Source organism: Cynocephalus volans, chromosome 1 (genome assembly GCF_027409185.1).
Source record: "Cynocephalus volans isolate mCynVol1 chromosome 1, mCynVol1.pri, whole genome shotgun sequence".
Classification (NCBI taxonomy): domain Eukaryota; kingdom Metazoa; phylum Chordata; class Mammalia; order Dermoptera; family Cynocephalidae; genus Cynocephalus; species Cynocephalus volans.
This window is the reverse complement of record NC_084460.1, coordinates 246057573-246084883: the sequence shown is the minus strand read 5'-3', so window position 1 is coordinate 246084883 and position 27311 is coordinate 246057573. Positions and strand designations below refer to the sequence as shown.

Below are 27311 nucleotides of genomic sequence, written 5' to 3'. Positions count from 1 at the left end.
CGAAGGAATAGAAAAGGATAGGGGCAGCCCTGGGAGCAGGAGTGTGGTGGATATATTCCAATGGGGAATTGGGGAAAGGGAACTGATTACTGCCCAGTCAAGCTGTGATCACCTAGTCGAGGACATAGAGAGAGGGAAATAGGAACTAGCTAGGGTAAGCAAGATGATTGGTAATTTTCTAATCTATAAGTAAAAGTGAAGTACACACTGGACAGTCAGTAATGCACAGCTCAACAAGGCAGTTCAGTCTGCCCCTCTAAGCCTATTATAGGAGCATAGAGGAGGAAAGTATCAGTTAGACCAAACTATACATGATAAACTGGGTGAACCTAACCATAAATGCTAAAGCCTAACAAAGAAGAAATTGAGCAGTCTTTGGATGGCCTAAAACTTCTGTAAGTGGCCAAAAGTGCAAACTAATTATTGTTTTAAAACTATTGGACACTGTTACAAGTGACATTTGTAGTATGGTAACTGTGTATATGTTTTTCTCAGTCCTTAAATTTATGTCTTTTCTTCCCTTAAATATTGATCAGAGAGTATTTTATTTAATTTGAAACTGTGCATTGATCTTCCACTATTTATTAGGCTACATGCTCAGGGCTGCAAGGAATATAAGAATGAATAGGACCCACCCCTTTCCCTTTAAGCGTTTATAATACAGAGGATATACATGATAAAGCACAAATCACTACAAAATGAGACAGAATCTCCTAGGTCATTGAAAAAAAGAGAGAGAGACATATTTGGTTAGTTGTGGTTCATTTAAATTACATTAAAATTGTAGGTTGCTAAAAAGCAATATTGTGTTTTTGGAAGGAATGCTTGATTTGGTTTTGTTTCCCCATTTCCATTTTCTGTGCTGGAGGGGCCTTCAAGACATGTAATTTTAACAATGTACCACACCCCTCTAGTGGCCACATTGCAAACTACAGACAGACATTGCATTAGAGAAGCCAACCAAGTTCAAAAGAACATGTCATCCAGGCCAACCAGTTTCTGTGATAGTCAACTACACTCAAATCAAAGGAGAGTAAGCTCTAGAAAAATAGTCCCCACCCCATGTCATGTATCTTAGACCCAGAAAAGGTACTTTGAGGTGGTAAAGAGTGTGGACATTGAGATCAGATGAGCAGGTTCAAATCCTGGCTTTGCCATTTCATAATTGTTCAAGTTACTGAACCTCTCTGTTCCTCAGTCTGATTTTATACATCTGCAAAATGGGGATAACAATTATACCCAGCTTATGGGGTTGTTATGAGAATTAGAAAAGAGACTACTTAAAACATGAAGAGTGGTGCCTTATCACAGTAGGAGCTCAATAGTTGTTTTTATTAGTTGTAGTCATGGTATTTTACAGTAAAAACTAAACCAATGTTGTCTATATTTCCTTAAATTTTCTGCAATTAAGGCTTAAAACTAATGATTAATTCCATAAAAATTATTAAATATAATAAGTATATATATTTGGGTATCAAGGAAACCTGACTTTGCTTATTTGTGTGTCTCTAGGGCAACCCATCTCACCTCTGGAGCCTCAGTTCCATTGGCCAAAAATTGGAGTTATTGATACCTTTTTGATACTTAATGAAGTTTTTTAAGGATTCTATGAAATAATGCATGCAATGCACTTAACAAAGAGACGTGTTTGTTGCAAGAATTTATTAAAAGTAGCTATTATTAAGATCTTATATGCAAAGTGTAAATCCACAGTCCACATTTTCCATGGCACTATGCAATTGACTGACATCATTTTAGAGGAGAGAGAGCTCACTTTAGATTTGAATGGCCAAGGAGGAGGCTGCATTTAGTGTGCGTGTTGGGTTGGAGCACCATAATTAAGACAAAATAGGGTTTCGACGGGGAAGTTTGAGAGGGGGTGGGGATGCTAGAGCAAGCTTAGGTCAGAATCAGAGAGCAGGTCTGAGCTCTGGTACTCAAGACATGCTGGAACTTACGGAGAAGCCTAAGAAGCTGGCTGACAGCCATACTCTTTGGAGAAGGCCACAGAGTAAAAAGAGTGACATGAACAGGAGCCAAGAGGCTTGGCTGGACTTGGTTACTGAAGACTGGTTTCCTCTAGGGAGCAGCCTATTCAAAATTTGTACTCTCCTCCCAGCTATACCTCCCTGGGGTCAGAGAGGCCCCTATTCTAAGTCTGGTTAGTGAAATAGCCCCTGCCTGCAGTGGGTGCAGAGGGCATTCTGGTGGGACCACATAAGACAACTCAGAGGTGGGAGTGGGCATCTTTCATCTTGGTTGATGCAGTTCTTTATCCAATTCCACTTTATCTCTTTGAACTTTAGTGATCATCTCCAAATTCCTTCTATTTCAGTAATGGTGTTTTCTGCCATTTACAGTTATATTTCCTTTCTACCATGTTTGCCCATTTCCTTTCACAAGCTTTGTCCTCTGTACCTTCTTTCCATAGTGCCACTAATTCACTACATCTTTCTCATTCCAGATTTCCATATGCTACAGAAAACTTGGAACCTATAGTATATATATATATGACAGCTGGGTTTTTAAGTGCCTTTTTAGCATATATCTCAAAGTTTAAAACCTAGTCAAAATATGATTAGTATTATCAATACATAGCTTTTATAGAATTTGTGGATTTAAGTATCATTAAAAATAGTTTCTAAAAATATCCTGATGTCTTGATTATACTCTTCACTGTCTCTGAGTATTAAAATGCAAAACTAATTGTTTTAAGTGTAACTTCTGTGCAACGTTATGTGCCAGAAATAAGATTTCTCATAGTGGTTTTATCTTTTCCCCCAATTAGACATGTCTGGGGCTCCTGTGGTGCCCACAGACACACCTGAGGGTGTCTCCCTTTAGCAGCCTAATTGTCATTCTGGTCAGGTTACTTTACCTTGCCGTGGTTTAGGAGCTTGCCCTCATTTCATTACTAATTAAATTCATTTTTACAAAGTCATAAATTAATTATTTGATTTTAAATGACTGAAATCTACACCTCATTCCAAGATCTCTTTTAACTCTGGGTAATTAAATTTAAGAGCTATGTTAATCTTTATTAGTATTTGAAGGAAATGACTGATGGGAAATTAAAGACTTCAGTTTCTTAAATAGTAGGATAGGTACTGGCTTGGAGATAGGTTGAAAAATTAGAAAGTGCTCATTTCCACCAACAGTGTCCTTTCATTGTCTTGCACTGCTAGCACGCCTCACTTGAAACAGATTAGGAGACTTGTTAAGATATCTTTAGACTAGAGCAACTGGGGTCCAACTCAACGTTCACTCATTGTTTTAAAGGCATTTTCATTTTGTGAGCTCTCATGTCACTTTCTTTTTCTTATGAGGCCAGCCCGGGTAAAAAATAGTAATGTGAGGTTCGGTTTTTTGTTTTTTTTTTCAGGAACAAGTATATTTGATTCTTAATGGTTGGTGATAACTTGGTTTTCATCTAATGAATACAGCCTTGAGCATTCATAATCATAAAGAACAAGGACCTTGGTGTTATATAAATATTGTACCCTATTGGATTAGTAAATGCTTTGTTAATTGGCCAATCCACATTTCTATTCCAATAGCATCTTTAGATAAATGAAGCTTTTAAATAACACCCTCAGGAAAACTCTTGGCAAATGTACCGAGCCTTTTGCCATAAGGTTCTCAAACTGTCTTAGAGAAATATTCAAACGAAGCCTTCAGAAAACATTAGACCCGGTTGCAAAAACCCATAACTCATCTTCCCCTTGGGACTGACTGACTTAAAACAAAGGAACATAGTTTGTTTTTGCCCTCTATTATAATAGGATGATAGCTACTTAACTTCTGTTATCCTAAAGCTGATAACTTTTACTGACTCATACCTAACATGTAAACAGAACCTGTTCCTGGGGCTTCCGTATCGGGCAGAGTGCACTAACAGCTGGCTTGTTCTGTTCAGCTCTCGGGTGACTGGCATCCAGGAGATGATGGGGTGCATTCAGAGACGAGTGGATCATCTGACCGAACGATGTTCAGCACACAAGGAATTTGCTCTTAAGAAACAGCAATTAACAGCCTCAGCAGAGGGTTACCTAAGGAAGGTAGTTTCATGAGATGAAACTTAAACTTCTAATTTGGTGATAATAGATGGTATGGCAATTGCAGTATGTGGGCATGGTGGGAGGATAGGAGCATGTCTCCTTAGGCTTCTCTTATGTTCCTCACTAGGTCCTATAATTGAAAAAAACAGATTTATAATTCAGTATTGCTCATCAGCCATCCCTGCCCCAGGTTACAGAAAATAGATACCTAATTCTGTCTGCCACCTCATGCCTGGACATATATATATATACACAAAGACAGTCCTCACTTTGCACAGTACTTCGTTAACTAAACCATATATATATTGAACTAAGGTTGTTGATTTTCATGGCACTGGGCATGGATCCATTATACACAAGGTTCAGTTAACATGGTACCATACAAGGACTACAGACAGATAGATACCAAAAATTGTGAATTCTAGGTTTTTCCAGGAATAAATCAACATTATCAAACTTTATTGAACTAGAGCAGTGCAAGGGACATGATCATTCTGCATAAAAGCATACATGTGAAAATCCTCTCTGCAGAGTGAATACAATGTCTTGGTATGGGAGGATGTTATTTCCTATTTTCAAAGGGGACTAAAACCAGGGAGTTACTAAAAAATTACTTATCTATAGGTGGGATAGATAGCAAAAAAAAGTAATATCTCAGTGACATTAATGTTTATGCACCTTGCCACAGAGGCTGGGTCTCAAATTTTCAATATTTTCTTTTGATACAATGAACTTATATGCCTGAACTTACATGAGTGGAATTAGTAGACTTAATAGGAGAGGATATTAAATAACAATGTCAGTATTTAAATTGCCTCCCCACCCATTTTTGGCCCAGAAATTTGGGAATTTGAGCCTTGTTCTGATTCCTGGGTCCGGGGACATTCCAAATATGGTGGCAGCTGTAGTGCCACATTTCCTAGAGCTTGAGACTCAAGCTAATTTGGTGGTGGTGGAAAACACAATAGGAACTCAAACAGCTGTTGGTACTTGGCTTATTGCCAATTCAAAGCCAATTTGACTCTGAGGGATATGGACTTTAGTTAGAGCAAGGAGATGAAGGAAGTAACTTGAATGGGATAGAACCCTTCCAAGGTCACTTTATTTATTGTTTAGTGTGTACTGAAGATCAAATCGTAGTCCTCCAAGTTCATCAGTTAAATGACCTAAGTATGCCCCTGTGTTCCTATCCCATGTACAGGGTTTGGTGCTTTCCCAGATCCCCTCGGCCCTAAATATAGCAACGCATAGGGTGATTTAATACCCATGTTCTGGACCTACTTCAAAATGTGCTAAATGTTGGGTCCCATACAACTTACAGAGAAATTCCTCTCTGCTGCTGTGTTAGTAAATGCATTATCCTTTGTAGGTAATATAGATAATAGTTCTTAGAGGATGATTGCTTATATCTCATTGTTAATAAAAGAAATATCTTTACACATATACCTTCTGTTGTGTCATTTGTATTACCTCATATAAACAGCAGCAATATTAAAATATGAAATTCTGAACTATTTAAAACTATTTAAAATTAAAATTGTATTACACATTTAAAGTATAATGGGAAAATATAGTAATATTTATCTTCCTTACACATATGCATACATATATGTGAAAATATATTACTGAGACTGCAATATATTCTTTATTCCTAAAGGTGGAAATGTCAATTCAGAAAATCAGTCCAGTACTCTCTAATGCAATGGATGTCGGTTCCAGCCTTTCTGATTCAGAGAAGATTTTGAATAAATATCTAGAACTAGATATCCAAGCTAAGGTAAATAAAATAAGAATTATTATTATGGCTGTGATTTTGTAAATATGGTTTTTTTTATATTCAGTTACTATAAAACTTAATCCTAGTTCCCCTGAGGGTTGCAATTCTAAATTAGTATGTAGCAAATAATGACTTTACAACTCATACTATTATCGTGAGTATAAATTATTTATATTTATATGTGCATTCATTAGGGCATCTGAGCTCAGTGTTACAGCTTGGTATTACATATTCACTTGGTTCCTTTTCCTTGCCTGGGAGGTATTAGCAACTCCTTTTTGGAGTGCCAGAGGAGGCAGGGAGACTGCTTCTGTAAGAGTGTGATTTTCTGCTAGAGCAAGTTACAAAAGAAAATTACCAGAAGCAACATGTATTATTGCAAGATTCCTGGAGACAAATAAAAACACAACCTTGTTTGCACACCCAACTTTCAGATACTGAAAGTGTCCCTCCCCCACAGCACCTTCTCTGGCTCCTTCCTACCTGTTTCACTTGGGACTTGGGTTCAAAGATTCCAGCTAGTAGTTCCAAACATGCAGTGAAGTTCCTGTCTGCCCCAGCAGAGTGTGGGAAGGGAAGACAGGTCCTCTCCCCAGACTCTCCCAGGTCTGCAGGAAAAGCCCTGTTACTCCAGTTCTCAGCGAAGAGCCTTCTTCACGGACCGTGCCCCCACCAGAAGGTCACAACGCACCAATTTTTTAAAAAAAGGAGTGTTTTTTATTTATTATTTAAAATGCTTAAAATGAAACTTATGTCTCAATTACATTTTTTTTATTATAAGAATTTTAGAAGAAGGAGGAGATTGCATAGGGAGAGATTCCACTCCTCTCCTTCCCAGAGTGCTATCATGAAGCAGGGCTTGTAAATTAAAATTACCTTCATTCAGCAGAGTACTTGGGAAGCATATTAAACACAAGTGGGGAAGCAATCCTTCCTTGCTGCAAATGAGAGTGAAGGCTTTTTCTTTCATTTTTGCTTGATTCCTAGCTTGGCCTCATGGACTTTTACATGGCTCTTTCTATGGCAATTATATATGTAATACCTAAAAACCTCTACTTGTCCATTCATAGTAGTTAGAATTCAGCCAGAAACTGCACTCGGAAGAAAATATAGGAGAACATCCCTAAGCAAGTCAAATTCACCGGCTTTTTAGGTTGTTTAGGCCTGATATGTAACTTTTCCCCTACATGTGTTTAAAAACCCTTCTAGAGATTTAAATAAGACAGCATAGTTGATACGTTATTATTTTGTAAATTAAAAATGAAAGAACATGTTTTGTAAATTTGCCGTCTCTTATGTAACAAAATTAGTGTAAGAATTTGCTAGAGCTATGATTAAAATTAAAAAAGCAATTCTTATATATAATTATTTTATTTAAATTATTTAAAACATTTCTGCCATTTTGTTTCACAAGCTTTCGTACCAAGCAACCTTTCTTCTTTGTGACACAGAATATAGAATGCTCTAGATAAGTGTAGCCAAAGAATAATTTGAGATGGTTTTCGTTTTAAAGTGCCTTTTTTTTTCTTTCTGGGATTTTGAAAGTTGTGTCTTTCTTTATTGGGGAGATTCTTGGTATGAGTTCAACTAATAATCGCAATAGATGGAGGTGCAGAAAGTAATGGATGTGAATGTTCGTGATTCCACTGCCAGCTTCTGACCTCCTGTGCTTTACTTTCCTAGGAGACATCACATGAATTAGAAGCAGCTGCAAAAATCATGACAGAGAAAAATGAATTTGAACCTGATGGAGTGGCATCACTTTCTTCTAAAGCTAAACTGCTAGAGGAAGAATTAAATATACTTGGCCAAAGCATTGGCTCCAGGTCACAAGTTCTGCAAACTTATGTGGCATTTCTAAAGTCATCAAAGGAGGTACGTACTATGTGCTGACCTTCTGCAGCATGGTGGCCTCTGCCCATCTTCCTGCTTTCTATGGGGATATAAGCTCTGCCCTGGTGGGTAGTTCCTTATCCTCTACCCCATGGCATATACACATTTATAGGCTCGTTATTCTTCAAGCCACCATACCAAGGCTCAAAGAGGAAGTTGTTTTACTAAAAAATACTACCACCGTGTATGTGTAGATGTATGCACAAATAAAGGGTTTCTTTGAAACACTTTTTACTATGTCCTACAAATATTTATAATATCCTGAACATAGAACAAAATTATTTCAAAATAGTCATCTTCTTAACTACTTAACTATTGATCTCTTTAAATTCCTAAGCAATTAGTGTGGTTCATTCAAAATATACAGAATTAGCAATTATGGGCTACTGAGTTCAGTCTCTGATCCGTCTTGCTTGATATCTTTTAACAAGTTACCTCTTGAGGAGAGAGCTTCTTCTGAGGCCTTATTTCAACAGGATTACACTAGATAATGTCTAACATTCCCTCAGTGCACTAGCATTCCAATTCTCAAAGGTCACAGTTTCTTGAGGATGGTATCGGTCATAGAAAAGTGCTATGGTCTCACCTCATTTAACCCTGGTCCCGGTGCACCCCATGTGAATGCAGATCATGTTCCTGTTCAGGGAGACGGGTGCTGCTTTAGTGGGACGTAGAGCCAGCAGAGTCCACTCAGGGGAAAAGCCAACTGAAACAAAGTGGTGTACCCAGTTACCATTTCCACACTTTCATGCTCCCAACACCCCCCCCCCATCCTGTCTACACACACCTCCTCCATCTGATCTCCTTATGATAATCTGAATCCCACCACTCTGGAGGAAGCCCATGCCCAGTCCCTGGAAACCTCACTGCATCCTTTTCCCCATCTTTACTCAATCATTTGTCATGTCTGACTTCTCTTTGCTTCTTGGCCCTGAGCTCTCCTGGTTAGGCAGAGGTATTACAACTGATGGAGTTATCCTGTGGATGGATATTTTTATTTGGGCTTAAAATGCTAAAGAAACTACCAAGAAGTGCTGGCTTTCTGCATCTCTATTGCCAAAAACGTACCTTCTCAGCTTTGAGTTAAGCATCCACTTCCATGGCCCACCCTGGCCTTTTGGACCTCAGGCTTCGCTAGGGCTGGAGCCTTAGCTTTGCAAACAACTCTTTCTCAAAAGAAGCTCATGTCCTCGCAGCTTGACTAAATCTATTTTTCTACCTGGCAGAGCCTTCCATCCTTCTAATCCTGGCAGTGCTCCTAGTCTGTTCCTCCCCTACTCCCTCTGGCTTTTCTTCTTCCCCGCCAGCTCATGGCCACTCGTTTCCACTCCACTCTCTATCCCCTCAACTCCCTGCTTTCCGCCCTGACTAACCCTGCCAACTCCCAGCACCAGATCAGTCCAGCTCTGTGTTTACTCAGCTTCTCTTTCCAAGCTTCCAGACACTCCTGTGGAAAATCATACAATGGTGCCGATTGGCGCTGTTAGAAATTTATTGGTCTCTGCCTCAGCTGGGTCCCGCATATGCTCCGTAGCTGGCTCCTATTCAGTAGCAGTTCTCAAGCATCTTACCCCAGTTTCCATCCCTAAATCTCAGCCGATGTTCTTATTTCATGCCGCATTGAAAAAAACGAGGCCATTGAACCTAACTGCCTTGACTTCCTTCTACTTCCAAACTTATTGACGTATATTCACCCCTCCTTCACAGGCTCCAATAAAGTGAGGTTCCTACTCTTGTCCAGCACTAATCAGTAATCAGCCACTTCCTGTATACTCCTATGTTCTTTGGAATCTAGCTCCAGCAACCACCCTCTAATTATTCAAATTTGCCTTTTCCATTGCTTCCTTCCCTTTGATCTACAGTTATGTCCAGAAAGTCTTGCCCTGACCAAGGCTGCCACTCCATCATTTTCCTTCCCTTCACAAGTGGACTCCTGGAATGGGAAGGTGGCATTCCTTGCATCCTTCTCAGTCCCCATCCCACTGCAATTCAGTTTACTCCCTTTTCAATCCTACCATTGTCCACCTCTTCACTCCACTGAAAATATTCTTATAAGCTACCTGGTTGACAAATGAAATGAGGTATTTTCAGTCTTCATCCTAAAAACTCTCTGCAGCACTTATCAACCCAGTTACCCACTCTCACCTCTTTTGCCTTTTTTAAAAAACAGATTTATTGAGTTATAATGTACATAGCATTAAATTCACCTATTTCATATGTGCGATGATATTGAATATATAGCCACATGCTGCATAAAGATGTTTAGGTCAGTGATGGAGCACGTATATGATGGTGGTCCTATAAAATTATAATGGTTATACCATATGGCCTAGGTGTGTAGTAGGTCTGTGTAAGTACACTCTATGATGTTTGCACAATGACGAAACCACCTAACAATGCATTTCTCAGAACATATCCCTGTCATTAAGTGACACATGACTGTATTTCCAGAATTGTGCAACCATTGCGGCACTCCAGTTTTAGTATATGACCATCACCCTCAAAGAAAGCCCTGGTGCACACTGTTAGTCAATCCTGGCTATCAGCCCCAGCCTTAAGCTACCACTGATCTACTCGCTGTCTCTGTAAATTTGCTTTTTTTGGTTATTTCACAGAAGTGGAATCATCCTGTCTACTTTATCTGTTCCTTCTCCTTTTTCCTAATTCATTTATTTGCTTTGTTCCTGAAGTATGGTGGGTCATAGAGTTCTTGCCTGTGCCCTTTTGCACATTGTACCCACTCTCCCTACAAAAATCACATCCCCACAAATGATTTTGATTCCCCAATAACTCAACAGTGGTTCCTCAGCCCCAACTCTTCCAAGTTCCAAACCCATGCTTTCAATTACCATAAATCCCACAGGCTCCTCAAACTCAACCAAACACACTGGTACCTTTTCCTCAAACATGCTTTTCCTCCTGTATTTCAGCATTGGGTTAATGACTCCACACCACCCTTACAGAAGTCCTAGGTAGAAGCTTCAGTGTCTCTTCTAATCACTCTCTCAATGAGCACTTACTTTGTACTAGGGCACTGTGCTTTTCATTCCTGATTTCATTTACTCCTTACAGCACCTCTATGTTTTAGTTACTATTATTCCCATTTTACAAATGAGGGAAACTGAGGTTCTGAGAAGGTAGATATGCTAGACCCAGCAGCTAGTAAATATCAAAGCTGAAGTTTAATACCTAATCCCTCCCCCTTTCGTTTTTCCTACTTCAAAGGCTATGCTATCCCGTGTCTGTCTATTGAGCCAACCTAAAAGATTTCTGAACTCCCCTTCCTTTCCATTTGCACCATCACTTCCTTGGTTCAGGTCCTCATCGTCTTTTACCTAGTTTGATGAAACTGTCTTCTGCCTATAGATTCTGCATCCTATAATTCTTCCCTTCACTCTCTCCTCCTTTTTGTGGAGCAAAAAAAAATTTTTTTAAAGCCATATAGAGCATATTTGATCATGTTACCTCTTGAAAGTCAAGTATTTGACAAGTGTGATTAGTGAAGCAAGTTGCAAATAACTTTTACCAAAAATGGGCAAAATATTCAACTCTATCATTAATTCAGTTAAAAAATAAACTAGAGCAGATTCGAAGGAATTCCTATAATGACATCATTCTCAGTTGCATTCAAAGAGGCTTTTTTGAGCAGTTAGAAAAGAGAATGAATTAAAGTTAATGTTTTGAGAAGTGCACATAATCCACGTCCCGTCACCTTCATACCCAGCCTGCAGCGCATGGCCTCGGTGAAGCACTGATGATGGTCGTGCTGATTCTGAGTCACTGTGGTAGCTACCATCTGTTTTACACTAATGAGAATGTGTCACAGTCATGTTTGTTACAATGGAAAACAAGTGAAACCTGCTGGCCGGCTCGATCCCAGCACAATGATCCCTCTAGCCTCTTTCTTACCACTCAGCTTGTGCAACCTGAACTTCACCCATAATAACATCATTTATTGTCCTCTGAACTGGCCAGTGTTTTCACACTTGTGCCTTTACATGTCATCCCTTCTGTCTGGAATCCTCTTGTCCTCCCTCTCACCCTGAACAATTCATCAGGACATACATCAAATGTCACTTCCTTTGGGAAGAAGCTCTTCCTTATTTACTTTATATAGCATTGGTCGTCTCTTCTCAGTGTGCCCATAACATTGCATGTATACTTGTCTTTGTGTTGTAATAATTTGCTTACTGCAAATTATTTTCTTATTGTTCTTTCTCCCAGAGCTATCTTTGGGTACCCAGGGAAATAAATGATGAATTATTACTAGGGAATCTTAGACGGCTCCATGGAGGAGGTAGCATTTTAACTAGTTCATGAATGATTAAAATTGAGGAAAGACCATTTTGGGCTGAAGGAAACAGTATCAGCAAAACATGGTGGCATGAATATGGAACTGAGAGAACTTCTGCTTCTGAGAGCCATTTTCAGGCTCTCCTATTAAGTTCATTTAAATGAAAAATGATGCTAAAACCTTTAAAATATAGGTACTAACCATTGCCTGAAATTTCTACATCACTCAATTATACATTAATTTACAGTTCTACAGACACATTTGATTTTTAGAAACTCTGCTCAAGGGGAGTGATTTAAAATAAGCTAGTATGCTTATATTGGTTAGCAAATGAGAAAATAATACTAGCTAGGGAGGCTAAGTAATGTATCTTAATAAGATTAGCTCATGGAGGCAGCTTAATATTAAGACATACAGAAAATTAATAATTATTTGTGCTCTTTTATTATGGTTTACCCCTGAGTAGAAGTAAATTGTGATTTGCTAATCACTGATAATCTTTCACTGACTTACATTTTTTTCTGATTTGGATTCTTTGACTGTATATATGTGTCTTTATTCCGAATTATAAAACTATGCTTTAAATGGAACCACACTGCTCTTTGACATAAATGGTCCCAAATTGCAAAGTATATACAGATATAAAGTCATAATATGATTTTGGCTACAATAGGTAGTTTCTATGAGTAATAAACTTGTCAGCTTAATTTAATACTCATTGGTAGTCCTGTCTGTCAGCAATCTAAATAGATATTCATACCTTTTCAGTAAATTGACAATATTCAACAATTATTTAAAGAATTCTGAAAATGCAGTTTCAGAATTTAGTTTTAATATAGGCTTTTATTGGAATCTAGTGTTCTTTTTCTTAAAAACTGTTTTTTAAGTGTTCTTAATTGTTATTTATATTCTCCTTTTTTAGGTAGAGGAGCAGTTTCAGAGCCTAAAGGAGTTTTATCAAACTGAAATCTCTCAGAAGGAAGAGGATGATGCTAAAGCCGGATATTGGTCTGACTCAGCTGAGAAGCAGTGGCAGCTATTTTTAAAGAAGAGTTTTTTAACCCAAGACCTAGGGCTTGAGTTTCTTAATTTAATAAATATGGTGAGAATGACATTAAATGAGTCACACCTTCTATAAGGATTACTTGTCAAAGTCAAAATCATAAATTCAAAAGTTCAACTGTTTATTATCAGCAGTGCTGGCTTAGGAAGCTCCTTAGCTTCATTCAGCCTAGACCAGTCCCAAAGCTCAATCAACATTTACATGCTTACTTGGTTCTAGAGCCCTTGTTAGTTTATAACATGCAGGCTGTTTTAACTATGAAGAAGAAAAAGTGACTGTAATCCAAATGCAACATTGTTATTATTATATAAAGTCCTCAGAATTCCACCCAGAAGTTCTGAGTTACATTGAGAGCATGCCACAAAGTCCTCACAAAATTTCCAGTGGCTGAGACAACTTCTGGGATGAATCCTCATTCTGAAGAATTTCCTACTATAGCAGATCTTTCTATAGCGAAGCTCCATGCCATTTAGAAATGTACCCTAAACTTTAGGAGTCCTGAGTTACATCTGTAGAATATTCTAGGATCTTTATATCAACCTCTGACCCATATAAAGTTCTCTATTGTTATTAAAAGATAGTTAATTCCACACCTCCTTCAATGCCTCAAGTATCTTCCTAATAAAACTGTTCATTTCACTGTTGGAAAATGACTACCACTAGAAAACTTTTTTTTAAATGTTAAATCTCTGCATATCTCATACCCATCCTCTGTAGCTACACAGCATCAAAAAAAGTATTCAGATTTGATTTTTCTTCCACATAAGAGTCCTTCCAACTTTGACAACAGTTGCTATGTCTAATCTGGGTTCTTTTAGTCCTCTCTGTCATTTGTGAGGTAGCTTCATTTCTCTCTCCCTCCTGATCCTCCTTCCTAACATTTTCTGATTTGTCAAAATAATTCATGAAATATAATCAAAGAGTGAAGTATAACTGGAGCACAGAGTACAATAAACTGGATGTTAGTCTTTACTAATGGAATCTAAGATTATGCTAACATTTTCACCAATAATTTCACTTTGCTGGTTCCTATCAAGCTTATGATCAAGTAAAACTCCCGTAACATTGTTATTGCAGCTTCTGCCAGGCTAGGTCTCTCCCGTATTATATCTGTGTCAGCCATTTATCTTTTTCATACAGATGCAGGCCTTTATATTTCTTCTTATTTAATTTCATTTTGTTAGTCTTCACCCATGATTCCATCTTGTTAAACTATTTTCTATATTATCGATCTCTCGTAGGCTTAATTCTGTAGATTTGACAAGGAAGCCTTCTATGGATGCAATTAGCTCTTGAACAACAATGTCCAAAGGGCAGGTTGACGTTCCAATTCATGAAGCACTCTCTTGATCAACCAGTTTTTTAAACATTCATGAATACTCCCAATAGTACCTTAATTTAACCACTACTTCATAATCATTTTCTTAAGTCTATAATGGAAACTTTCTCAAATAAATTGCTTAAAAGAATTTCTACCTGCCTAGTATCCTATCAATTACATAAGTATTATTTGACATAAATCAGGTTGACTCCTAGTGATCAAGGCATTCTTTCCAAAATGCTCACAAGGTGCTTGATAAGTGATGAACTTATGGCACTGGTTTTCAATGCGAAGCTTCCCAGTATATAAACTGGGCAGTCCATCCTTTCTCCCCTTTTGAAAATCAGGACATTTTCCTTTCTCTAACTCTTGGCCCTTCTTGTTTCTGTATATTTTCAAAGATTACCTGACATCTACAATTTTCTCAGTACCTGGGATGTGATTAATCTCAGTCCAGAGCCTGAATTCATTTGGAAGAGTTCTAATCGCCTTCATCTACTTTCAGCTACAATTTTCTCTTTATCTTCTTTGTTTCAACTTTTGTGGTCTGAAAATCATTCCTGTTAAACTTATGTGGAAACAAAATATGTATTAAGTAGTTCCAATTTATCTAACACTATCCTTAAGCATCACAGAACACTTGCTAAGCAATTTGTCCATGTTCCTATGTTATACAGGTGCTTCATGGTAGAAAATAATCAAGTTATTTTTCATTTGGAAAATTTAAAGCTTATATTAACTATCTATCTGTTTATCCATCTAGCTATATCCATCTTTTACATTTTTCCTTGGTTTATATATCATCTTTTATCTCTTGATTGTGTGTGTTTCTAATTGATGTTCTTAAGGGAATTCAAGTATTTGCAAACTGCATTTTTTAAAATCTACTCTTTTATTATTAACTTTATTTCAGGAATTTTATTTTTTAGTTCTGGAATGTACAGTTCTTTTTAAAATCAGATTTAAATTGTCGATGAAGTTCTCTTTCTGGTCCTCACTTTCTCCATCTTTCCTACACTTTCTTGAGTCATATTAATCCCAGGTATTTTAAAGTTCTTGTTTCTATTGTCTACTTTTTCTCCTGGTTTTTAGTCATGTAGTCCTGATATTTTTGGCAGGACTAATGAATATTTATCAAATGTCAGGCATTATGTAAAAAAGTGGAGGGGCTCCAGTTGGTGTTATCTTCTTCTAGAAAGGCTCACCTTCTTTCTCTGGGAGGGTGCGGGTGGGAGGGAGATCACTTAAACCCATCAGAAGCCGGCAGTGTGAAGTCTGTTGTGTCGTCCCGTCAAGGCTCAGTCTGCTCTGTTCACCTCTAACTTTGAGAGTTTTCAACTAAGAGCTCGGTGCTTTCTCTGCATTCTCTGCCCCTGGCAGGTCCAAAATTCCAATCTTTGTTTTGGAAAACTGCTGAAAAAAAAACCCACTCTGCTTTTCAGAGGCTTTTTGCGTAGGTTTTTTAATCCACTGCCCCGTAAAGCCCCAGTATTTTGTCAGTGTCCTTAGAAGATTTCTATGTGCTTGAAGCCCTCAAGTGTCCGCCATTGGTTTTTCTGAACCAGGAAAGTCTCTATTATCCACCTTCTATCAGCACAGAATTGGCAAATGCTCCTGGGGTAAAAGTGGTGATAGGAGAGCTCACCATTCTCAGGTTCTTTCCTCTCTGGAGTCTCAGCCTCTCTAGTTCTTGTTAGTACAGTAGCACTCTGCTACCTTCAAATAGATGCTTTCTGCATTCTGTCCAGCTTTTCTAGTTGTTCTAAGTAGAAGCACTGCTCTGCCACTGGCTAATACGACCTACCCAGAAGTCTTTCATTATTTAATTAGAATGTATAAGACTGTGCAGTCAATTTTCATATTTTAAAGACCTGCAGTGAGAATCCATTTCAAATTGTATTTTGCATCTACCTCTAAATAAATGTAGTCTATTATAATATTCAAATGCCCATTGAGAGTTCTCAGAAATAGTATTTTACTACGATGCCTTGGTAGCCTTTTATCTTGATATAACATGCTTACTTTCACCCCAGGTCTACTACTGGCATATGATAAATAAGTTCGTTGTTATTGAGAAAAGTTAAAGCCCACATAAATAGTTAACTTTATTGGTTTAGTGAAATTCTGAGATATGACTTTTTTGGTAAAACACATTTTTAAAATTTTCTTTATATCTTTTGGGCCTTTAGGCTTTTACACAAACATTATCATTGAAATGTGGTAACCCATTTAGTTGTTAAGAAGGAAGAGGCCAGCTGGCATAATCAGTTGTGTGTTCTGGTCTTGATTGGGTTGTGTGGCTCACATTTTCAAGCTTGAAATTGAAAATCTTTTAGTTCATTTAAAAATCATCAAGATCAGAAAAATTGATTCAGGCTAGAATCCTGGCCGACATCTTAATGAAATTGCCAATTCATTAATTTAGAGTGGTGAATACTAAGACAGCTATTCAGGATACAGCCTTCCTGTTACCTAGGTATTTGGAAAGCAAGACATCAGAGAAACATTAACTGTGCATGAATCTAAATAGAAAATGGAAAATTTATTAGCCTAGTTAGACTGGATCATGGCAAAATTTTCCATGCCCTACACAGGAGTAAAATGAGTACTGTGTTTACTAACTAGACCTCAGGCAAAGTATTTAATCTTCCTGAGTGGCCAAAATATTTGAGTCTGCCAAATACATGATCATTTTTCTTAGATCCTTCTCGTTAGACAAAAACAAATCCTACTATAGTTCTTTGTTTACTAGACCTCACTCAGACCACTATATACTTCCGATTGTTGTTGTCAATGTGCTGCAATTTCCAAGTTTATGTTAAATTATATAAGATATTACATTTTGGTTAATAGTTGCTTAATAATATGTGAAAGATACCTCAACTTTATTTATAGCATAGATAAAAATAAATATAATTTGCAGTGAGTTCTGCTGTACTTGTCTAATATCTTTCATAATTTCTTGGATCTTGTTCTTCATAATTACAGAATATATCATTTTCTTATAAGATCCACAAATTCATGGGGGAAATCTCATTTAAAGTTAAAATTTTAAATAATTAAAAGATAAAGTGGCCTGTATCTAAAATATCCTGTTCAGTGTTGATGATGCTGTCAATCACTGTCATCATGATTCTAGAAATCCATTAGAAATTTGAGGATTTATTGAGAAAGCCTGGCCATCAAAGTAAAAAAGTTATTGTTTTGCTAAATAAATGTTCCTCTGCATTTTTTTATGTTTATACAGAAATAAAGCACCTGATTTTAGTCTTTATCACTCTTATTCTTTTGTCTCCAGTTGGATTTCCCCTTGTTTAAAACCATTGTTTAAAAGATTACAAACCAGCTAGCCAGAACATATGAAACTTGGAAAATGAAATCTTTAAATTTAGATATTGTGCTCTGGTGCACAACAGAGTTGTGAATGAATGTAGAGGTATAGATACATATTTCAGTTCTCAGAAAATGAAGGAACTTAAGGAACTTCAAGGGAAATTTAAAATAATTGTAATATATACAAAGGGATAGTTTAAAGAAGAAAACAGAGGTCCAGAACAATCAGTCCCCTCCTACTGCTTGATACTGAGATGTTGACATATTTTAATGTGTGTTAAATAAAAGGTGGCATATACTTCAAAACATATGTATTAAAAAAATCTTGACTTCAAAATTTCTAGATCCCAGTGCTCATTAAATCACCCTTTGTACCCCAGGAAATCACTAGACCCTAGGTGGGAACTCAGACACCATTGGGTCTTGAAGAATTTGGGACCTGATGTGCAAGCATAGAATACAGGTTCTGAGAGCCTAACTGTGCCTTGGCACAAGGAATTCAGACTTGTCTGGATATCAAAACTGTGCTCTGCTTTGGCTGTTATAAAGTGTTTGCCTCCTAAAATAGTTGTATGCAGAAAGGTGTATCTCTTGGGAAAGCAAAGCCATTATGTGGATTATTAATTTAACAGGCAAAAGAGAATGAAATATTAAATGTGAAAAATAAAGTGTACATCATGGAGAACACTATGGAAAACCGGAAGGCAGAAAGGGAAGAACTTAGCCACCTTCGGATGTCACAGCAACTTAAAGCCACTGAAAGCCAGCCTGTGAAACAGCGGTGGGGAGCATTCAAAGAGAAACTTAAAAAGGTAAGGGAACACACAATGGAATGTTATGCATCCTTTCAAAGGAATGACATTCTGACACAAGCTACAACATGAGTGAACCTTGAAAACATTGTGCTAAGTGAAATAACCAGACACAAAAGGATAAATATTGTGTAACTCCATTTATATGAGGTACCTGTAGTCAAATTCATAGAGACAGAAAGCAGAATAGAGGTAACCAGGGGCTGGGGGAGGGACGGAGGGAATGAGGAGTTGTTTAATGGGTACAGTTTCTATTTGTGATGATGAAAAAGTTCTGGAGATGGTTGGTGGTGATGGTTGCACAACGATGTGAGTGTATTACAGAGTGAATGCACCTGAGCTATACACTAAAAAATGGTAAAAATGGTAAATTTTGTTATGCATATTTTACCACAATAAAACCAAAAAAGGTAAGGGAAACCAAGGGCCTATACTTTTATTCTTTGGGGCCTATGAGGATTGAAAAGTTTGATGACACACTACGTCATCAGTAGAATAATCATAGCATATTGGCTGGAGGTGTCAAACAAGACATATGCATAACTGTACAATGTTTATTTCAGACTACTCACAACTTAAAACTTCTTCAGGAAGTACTTATGCCTGTTTCTGCACTTGACCTTGGAGGGAGCCTCCAGACCATTTTAGATTTACGAAAAAAATGGAATGAAATGAAGCCTCAGTTCCAGGTGAAGAAATAAACTGATGAATTTGGGTGCATTAAAAAAAAATTTTTTTAAACTGGTTGCAGTTTACCTAAGTCATTTTAACAGACTGGTGAATTTCTATTTTTTAAACAAAAGCATTGCTTATCTAAAAGTCCACTGTAAAAGCACATTTTTCTTACCGTTTTCCTGCATTCTTCTGTACTTGTTAATACACAAAGCTATAAAATGTCCTAAGTATACTTTTATCTTACATTATTTTAACCTATATTGTTAATTAAATTAGTAAAGTATTTTCACATATGCTTATATTAACTCTATTTTCGTAGTGAGTATAGATGTGTTTTAAATGGAGACATCTCAGAACAAAGGTGGGTAACCTCTGACCCAGAGGCTCTACTGAGCTTGGTCCCTGAAATTACCACTGTAATGTCACTGTCCCACCCACTGGCACCCCAGACTCCTACTGCCATCCCAAGAATTTTGCTGTGCTCTCCATCCACCCTCTCAGAAAGCCCTCAGGACATGAGAGATAAAACCATGAGTCATGCTCCTGGCCCCTGACTGTGTAACTCACTCCCTATCCTCCCATCCCCTGCCTCTCCTAAACTTGACACAACTGCTGAACGTGCTTGCCAGTCACATGATCCTCCTGCCTGGATTCTTGTTCTTTGCTTCACAATTAGAGGACCCGTGTTTCTGTCTGTCACTATTTCGTAAGTGTTGGCTTTAGAGGATCCCAGAATCAGAAAACTGCAGGTTCCTTTAGAGAATATCTAATTGTAGGTTCCTTTAAGACAAACCAAGGTAAAATATAGCCATCCCACCCCCACCCCCACTGCACACACACACTCCATTGTAACCCACAGCAAACTCAGCAAAACTCTCAGAAAATGTGACTAGCCTATGTTAGGTTCTTTAATATATCCTGTGTTATATGCTTCTTTGCATTTTGTTTTTGTGTATATGTAAGTTCCTCTAAACCATCAGGAACCACTGCTGAGCATATTTAGGTCTGTCATTGTGGTGCTCAGATATTAGATGCCTACATCCTTGATTTGAACTTGAAGAACCTATTTAGTTCATTCTTCTGAAAATTATCTCCTTCACGTAAATCATTTCCGCTACGTCTACCTTTGATCCAAGATTCATTCCTGAAATTAGAACAGCATCCTCTTTATGTCATCCACTTTTTGCAAGTTCTACTCCAGAATCTGGATTCCTATAAGGGATATCTGAGCAGGGCTGGGTAAAAAGGGAAGGTAGTTTATCCCTCCCTACATGTGGTGGCTATTTGTGGTTTATGCGATGACCTCTTTTAAAGCAGCCTATCTACTGTGCTGGTCAGCTGGTGGTTCATTCTAATCATTCTTTTCTCACAGAGCACAAATAATTGTCCTGATGTATTTAAGCCCTTATCTTCTCTTGGTGTTCAAGACATACCACCTGATTCCAGTCTGTGTTAAGTGTCAAAGATGATCATGGAACTTCATAAAGTATCTAACATTTACTTAACAGATGACTAGAATATTTGGTATACCATAGGAATACAAGACTTTTCATTTTCCTATCTAGCTTTAAAACACTTTTTTTGACTTGTTCATAATTTTTGTTTTTAATATCCGAAAAGATGAGGTGGCAACACTGTATCCGTAACATCTAGTGCAATGCCCAGATTTGGGGGGTTCATAAGTGTTTGTTAACAAATGAGAAAATGATTCATTGTTTAGATCTTTCTATTGTCGGTTGTAGAGCAAAAAGCTCTTTAAAAGCTGAATTTTTAAAATTCCTTTCAATTTTTTAGCAACTGAATGATGAGGTTCAGTACATTATGAAAGAATCAGAAGAGATAAGTGGCAGAGGAGCCCCCATGAAAGAAAGGTCTCAACAACTGAAAGACCTTGTTCATCTCCATCAAAAGCAGAAAGAGAGAATCCAAGATTATGAGGATATCCTGTACAAGATTGTCCAGTTCCTCCAAGTCAAGGAGAAGGTAGGCCTTACAGTGGATGTCTGAAAGGTCCTGAATTTTAAACTATGAAATTAAAAGCTAATTATTGCATAATAAATAAAGGCCAAGTTTCTTTTCTTGGTATTAGAAGCTTACACAATCTGGCCTCTAACTTACCCCTCACTGTGCTGCTATCGTCCCTGACGTTCCAGCCATACTGAGCTTTTCTTTGGCTTTCAAGATGGCACACACAGTCCTGACTCCATCCCTTGACTCTCAGGCTGCCACTACCTGACAGGCTTTCTCTTTCTTCTCTATTGACTAAACTCTGGACCTCCTTCCAACAATCCTATCTCACTTGGAATGATTTCTCTCTCTTCTAAATTTCTGGAGCTGTCACTGTTTACTCCACACATCTGGCATTTTGATTCTTAATTGCTGTTTGATAAATGCAGCTTTTTTTTTTTCACTCATGTATAAGCTCTTTGAAGGCAGAAATCAAGTCCAATTTTTTTGTATCTCAAGTACCCGATATTGAGGAGTTGCTCATATATTTGTTGGTTGCTTTTCTTTTCTTTTTTTTTTTTTTGCAAAAACTTTATAGTTATTTTAGCCTCTATTAACACAAAATGGAGGAGTACTGATAGCCCTTTAAAGTAGCCTCTGTGACTAAGATAACAGGCCTAGATCTTGCTAAGGTTTTAGGCTATGACCAAAAAGAGTATTTCCTTCTTTAAGAACTGACAATGTTAGCCACTCAATTTCACCCTAACGGATTTGCAGCCTTGTAACATTTATTTGGCTATAACACGAATAGTAATGGATGGACTCAGCAGCATTTTGACCACCTAGCAAAATGTATTATAGAAAATAATTTTGGGGGCTGGCCAATTAGCTCAGTTGTTTAGAGCATGGTGTTGATAGCAACAAGTTCAACGGTTCATATCCCATACGAGCCAGCCATCAAAAACAAAAAACAAGGGCCGAGCCCGTGGCGCACTTGGGAGAGTGCGGCGCTGGGAGTGCAGCGACGCTCCCGCCACGGGTTCGGATCCTATATAGGAATGGCCGGTGCACTCACTGGCTGAGCACCGGTCATGAAAAAGACAAAAAAAAAAAGAACAAGAAAATAGGGTTTTAAAACAAAAATCTGTCTTCATATGAAACCCAGGTTAATTATTATTAATGTCTTAAATTCCAGCTGGGACATCTCATCAGTTCGAGAGAACTGGAGTTTCTAGAGCAGACGAAGGAACTGGATGATGTTCACGAGGCCCAGATTTACCTCGGTCACTCTCAGGACAAGCAGGCTCATGTGGACCGTCTCTGTAATCTGGCCCTCTCCTTAGGAGTAGGCCTCATCTCATCAGTGCAGCGGCCTGTAAGCATCTTAGAACACCTCATCTATACCTAGTTCTAGCTGGGACTTGAGATGTAACATGAAAGAAACCACACAGATTGCTTCTATATGTTATGTTTAAGAATACATTAAACGATTGAGGTAGTTATTTCTGGTAACAAAAGACTATGACAAAAAAATCGAGGAGAAAATCTGGATATAAAAGTCTTATTTTATAATACTGTTCTAATGCTAATTTTTAAAAAGCATATTCATATCGTAGAGCCTTGTAGTCCAGTATGGCAGTCAGTTTTTTGCATTTGAAATGTGCCTAATACAACTAAGGAACTAAATTTTTAATTTTACTTAATTAGAATTAATTTAAATTTAAATTTAAGTTTAAAAACTTATTCCCAATATAGTTATTGGAAAACTTTTAAGTATGTTAGGAACAACTTGGGTATGCCAATCTACTTTTGAAACTATACATTTTATGAAATTTAAATACAGATTAAATATTTCTGATAGAAATTTAGTAATAATTGACATATGCTCAAAGTATAAAATACACACCAGATTTCAAAGGGTTAATATGAAAAAAATTAATTTTTTTTTATATTGGTTACATATTAAAATATTTGGACATATTTGGTTAAATAAACTATATTATGAAAGTTAATTTTACCTCTTTCTTTTTTACTTTTTAATATGACTACTGGAAAATTTTAAATTATTTAAAATTATATTCCACATTATATTTCTGTTGGATGGTGCTGCTTTAGCATTGCAGATCTGTAAGACCATTTAGATCTCAGAGCTCATCTAGGCCAGGACCCTCCTTTTATAGATGAAGAATATGAGGCCTAGAGAAGCTGGCTGCCTTATCCGTAAATGCCCAGAAGACTCCAAGCCTCCTGGCTCCAGCCAGGACTCTGGGAAGTAGTCATCGGATCTGCTTTATGCCACTGAACAGACTTCACCAGAGAAGCCTAAAAGATAAGGAAGTATTTCCAGATCAAATTTTCATAAATAATACACTGGGCTCTTTTTAAAAAAAATCCTCCAAATTCCTAATTTGAGGGGAGAAAAGATTATGTTTATTCTATCATATGTATAACAGTAATAAAATCATAATGGCCAATTTTATGTTAAAGTTCATTTAAGATATCCCGTATACTGTATGTAATGCAGTGAACCTCAACTATATATTTTTAAACTGAAAGACAGAGACAGAAAGTATCTGTTACCGTTCATAGAATCTGCTTTTGCCTGGAAAGAGCTTTCATTTTAAAGAGTTTTATTTTATTAGTAAATTTATTTTTAAGAAAAAAGAAAAGAAGAAGTCTCTCTTTGCACAAATAATGTAAATTGTTCTTCAGTTCCTGTCTGGCCTTGACCTCGCAACCCCTGTGCTGAGTAGAGATTGGAGCACTTGCATAATGAAACTGAGGTTAAGCTCAAGTTGACAGGAAAATTATAGTGCAGAAGCTGAATGTTTCTAATGCATATTTTATGCCTTTTGAAATAAAAATTATACCTTGTAATGAATGGTGTCTTTGAGGAGGTGGGTGTGATAAGCAAATCTCCAAAACTAGAGATTTGAGACTAGAAATGTCTTTCCTATAATGTTGGGTGTCTGGCTTCTTTCTGAAATAATTATATTCCAATATGTTTAAGGTAAAATAAATCAGGAGCCTATTTCTTTTTTAAAAATATGTCATTTATGAGTTTCATAATGCAGGTAAATAGCATATTCGTCTCATTGCTGTTTCATCTGTTCCCTTCATTCCTGTGCTACATCCACTTTTTCATTTTTAGAACTGCTCCAGTGTTTCTGCAAAGAGCCTGCAGCAGCAGCTGGAGACCCTTGAGGAGGACAGCATGACCTGGCGTGCCAAAGCCCAGGAGCATGACCACAGCCTGGCCCGCAGCTTGGAGTACTGCACTGCAAGAGACGAGATAAACGAGGTGGGGGGATGGGGGGATGAGAGCTGACACGTGGCCAAAAGCTGCTCTGAACCTAAAACATGCATCCCAATGTCCACACGTGTGCACGCGCATGCACAGTGAATCAGAAGACTTTCTTCTCACCCATGTCCTCTAATCTTCTGAGTAGTGGTCTCAGGGCTCTGAAACTTTGAGTAAACTCCATGTCTCCAAACTTGTTGATGTCAATATGTATGTTGTCAATACATAGAAAAACCTAGAATGTAGTATTAGTTTTGTTGGCTGTTTTTGTTTGTTTGTTGCTTCCCTCCCCTCCTCCCCCCTCCTCAAACCCTTATAGCAGCCATTTGCTTGAGTGGATACAGCTTTTTCAGGGCACAGAGGAAAGGGTGACACTGACCCCGCACAGCCAGCTCCAGCCTGCTGACATTCTATTTAAGTACCATTGACTCATGATGAAGGGGTGCTAAGTGCCAGGGAGCAGGCTCTTTGCTTCAGAGGCTACAGAGTATTATCACCAAAGTCAAGTGGCTGGTTTCATATTTACTCAGACTGAGTGACTTTTCTGGCAAAACAACTCTCAGAGAAAAAGAAAGAACACATAAAAGTGATCCTCTGTGGCCACACCCACCACACACGCGCAATCCCACCTCTTCCCTCTCAACTGTAAGCAACCCCAAAGCCCTAGACACTTACTGAACTGCAACCCCCTCCTTCCCCTGGCTAAGCTTTCCATTCAAAGGTTTACTGTTCTGGGACGAAAAAACAAAACACAGATCGCAACAGTGAGGGTCATAATTCTTAACTGGGAATTGACAGCAGAACATAAAGATACCTGTAATTCAGATTCATCTTCATTTAGAGCGAAGTGTTTCTGAGTCCATTAAGCCATAAGTCCATTAGGGAAGGGGGTGGGGGAAAAGAAGTTGGTAATCCTTCCTGAACTTTCTGTTGATGCCCAGATTATATAATCTAGGCCCAGCAAATATCCAGCACCATCAAACAACAGTAAAGCATGGACTAAAGTATGAGTAACTCAACTTGAGTGGTGGCCTAGCACTGAAGTGTCCTTTCCTGCAGGCCACACTTTTGCAGACCACAGGCAAGTGCAGGAAAGCACAGCTGGAAGGAAAGTGAGAGAGGAAGGGAGCAGGAGTGACCCTGTGGATCCCGTGCCACAGGACAGTGATTTTCGTTTTAGCAATGGGCTGCGCAACTGTGGAGCTTTTGATCATCCTTGTGTTCTAGGCAGTCAGGTCGGGTTAGGGACTCGTTAACTCATTCAGGGTTGGACCCATCCTGTAGCTGCACTCTGTGCAATAGAATGCCTCCTCCGTTCCTGTGGGGCAGCTTACGCTTCCGTCAGGTCTTGTTAAAGAAAATAAGGCTACAGAATTTGGGTTTGCAGCCACAGAAACATTTTTCTTACAGTCTTTCCCCAAACTTATCTTCTTTCTTTCCTTCCTCCTCTCTTCCTTCCTCCCCTCCACGTCCCCCTATTCCATCCCATCCCCTCTTTCTCCCCATCTCCCACCTCCTCTCCTGTTCTTCCTCCCCCTCCTTCTTTTTGTCTTTATCTTGTCAAAATCTCCCTCCCTGCAGTGATGTTTCAGCTCTGTATTTACTGCAGGCGTAAGTGGAGCAGGCTAAGGGTTATTCCCAGCCCCCTCTGGCTCGGGTTTCCATCTCCCTGAGGAGCTGGGTCTCCCTATTCACGCCCTTCCAACAGGGGCTCTATTTACAGGGCCTGCCTCATGATGAGCCTGTCGAGGAGCCAGCCAGCCAGGACAACAGATGTACCTTCCAGTCATAGTAGGAATGCCCCAGGATTGTCTGTACCATAGCAGGAATGAGCAACCAGATACGTGTGGGTTTGATTTAGGAATCAGCTATCACTTCAACATGCTCTTAAATATTAAGAGAGATATTCTTCCCATTTGCTTCTACTTCAAATCCAACTAATCTTTTATGTAAGTTTCACATTTAAAGGACCTTTGAAAACCTTGGGTCCTTTTCACCTTTGCTTTTTTTGTAGGTGTATAGTAGGCATGTCAGAGTATAATTTCTGAACGTAATGGGAAATAATCGGAAGGAATATTTTCAGTGCCCCTTAGAAAAATAAAGATCTGTGTGTTCTAGTTTATATTGTGAATATCAGAGCACAAATAGATGGTTAATTTCCAACGTGGTAATCATATACGACATTGACATTATTATTATTATTATTAGTCTTTGGGTATAGGTACTTAAAACTTTATGTAAAATTAAATGCAATGTGTTGCAATAATTTTATTTTCTGTATAGAAAAAAATAAGATAAAATATCCTGCCAGGGTACTAGGCCAAGCATAGCATTTAGTTTTTTAATTTGATTTTTAAAAACACTGTTTTGCTTCCAAAACGTTGAAGGTACTTCTTGAAAGTTCACAGACTTTGAGTTGTTGTAGATTCTAGAGAATATCTAGTTCAACATCTTGATTTTTCAGTTGAGAAAACTGAGGTGTATGTGATTTTCATTTTAGCATTGTGCTAGAAGACTGTAGAGTTTCTGTTCATAGTGTGCTTGGGAGTCAGCTTCAGGCCAGAGCTCATTTGCTGGGCACCAACACACTTGTCATTTGCTAAACTCAGAATTCGCCATTTACATAATGTTTTAGTCCCATTCAACCACTGCGTGTTCTGATGTTAAATGTATCCTTTTTCAACACTTTCTTCTTCTATCCCTATTTTCTGATATAATTGTTAGATGTTTGTATGTTCTCATATAATAGAATAGTTCATTTGGTTATTTCAACAAAAATTTCTTTCTTGACTATGCTGTAGCTCACTTACGTGGTCCTAACCGCACCAAAGGCCCTT

General features: G+C 38.0%; 1 protein-coding gene and 1 long non-coding RNA gene across 5 annotated transcripts in view; one reads left to right on the top strand and one right to left on the bottom strand.

Annotated features, from left to right (window-relative positions):
- The window catches only part of CCDC141 (coiled-coil domain containing 141), a 167743-nt gene that overhangs the window by 116675 nt on the left and 23757 nt on the right, over positions 1–27311 (top strand). For 2 of the 3 annotated variants that reach the window (XM_063088567.1, XM_063088560.1), the window contains exons 9-17: positions 3917–4058; positions 5716–5835; positions 7519–7710; positions 12945–13124; positions 18372–18551; positions 19115–19240; positions 21021–21209; positions 22369–22548; positions 24325–24474. In XM_063088567.1, coding sequence (XP_062944637.1) covers positions 3917–4058; positions 5716–5835; positions 7519–7710; positions 12945–13124; positions 18372–18551; positions 19115–19240; positions 21021–21209; positions 22369–22548; positions 24325–24474 — 1459 coding nt within the window. The remainder of the gene's footprint in view (positions 1–3916; positions 4059–5715; positions 5836–7518; positions 7711–12944; positions 13125–18371; positions 18552–19114; positions 19241–21020; positions 21210–22368; positions 22549–24324; positions 24475–27311) is intronic. The other variant, XM_063088574.1, reaches the window with a different exon arrangement.
- Positions 1476–25878, bottom strand: LOC134371745 (uncharacterized). Of its 2 annotated transcripts, XR_010022875.1 has the most exons (4): positions 25289–25878; positions 24598–24709; positions 8315–8434; positions 1476–4188 (listed from the first exon to the last, which is right to left on the bottom strand). It is a non-coding gene; the product is annotated as an uncharacterized LOC134371745 (long non-coding RNA). The 2 variants fall into 2 exon arrangements; XR_010022876.1 differs by lacking the exon at positions 24598–24709.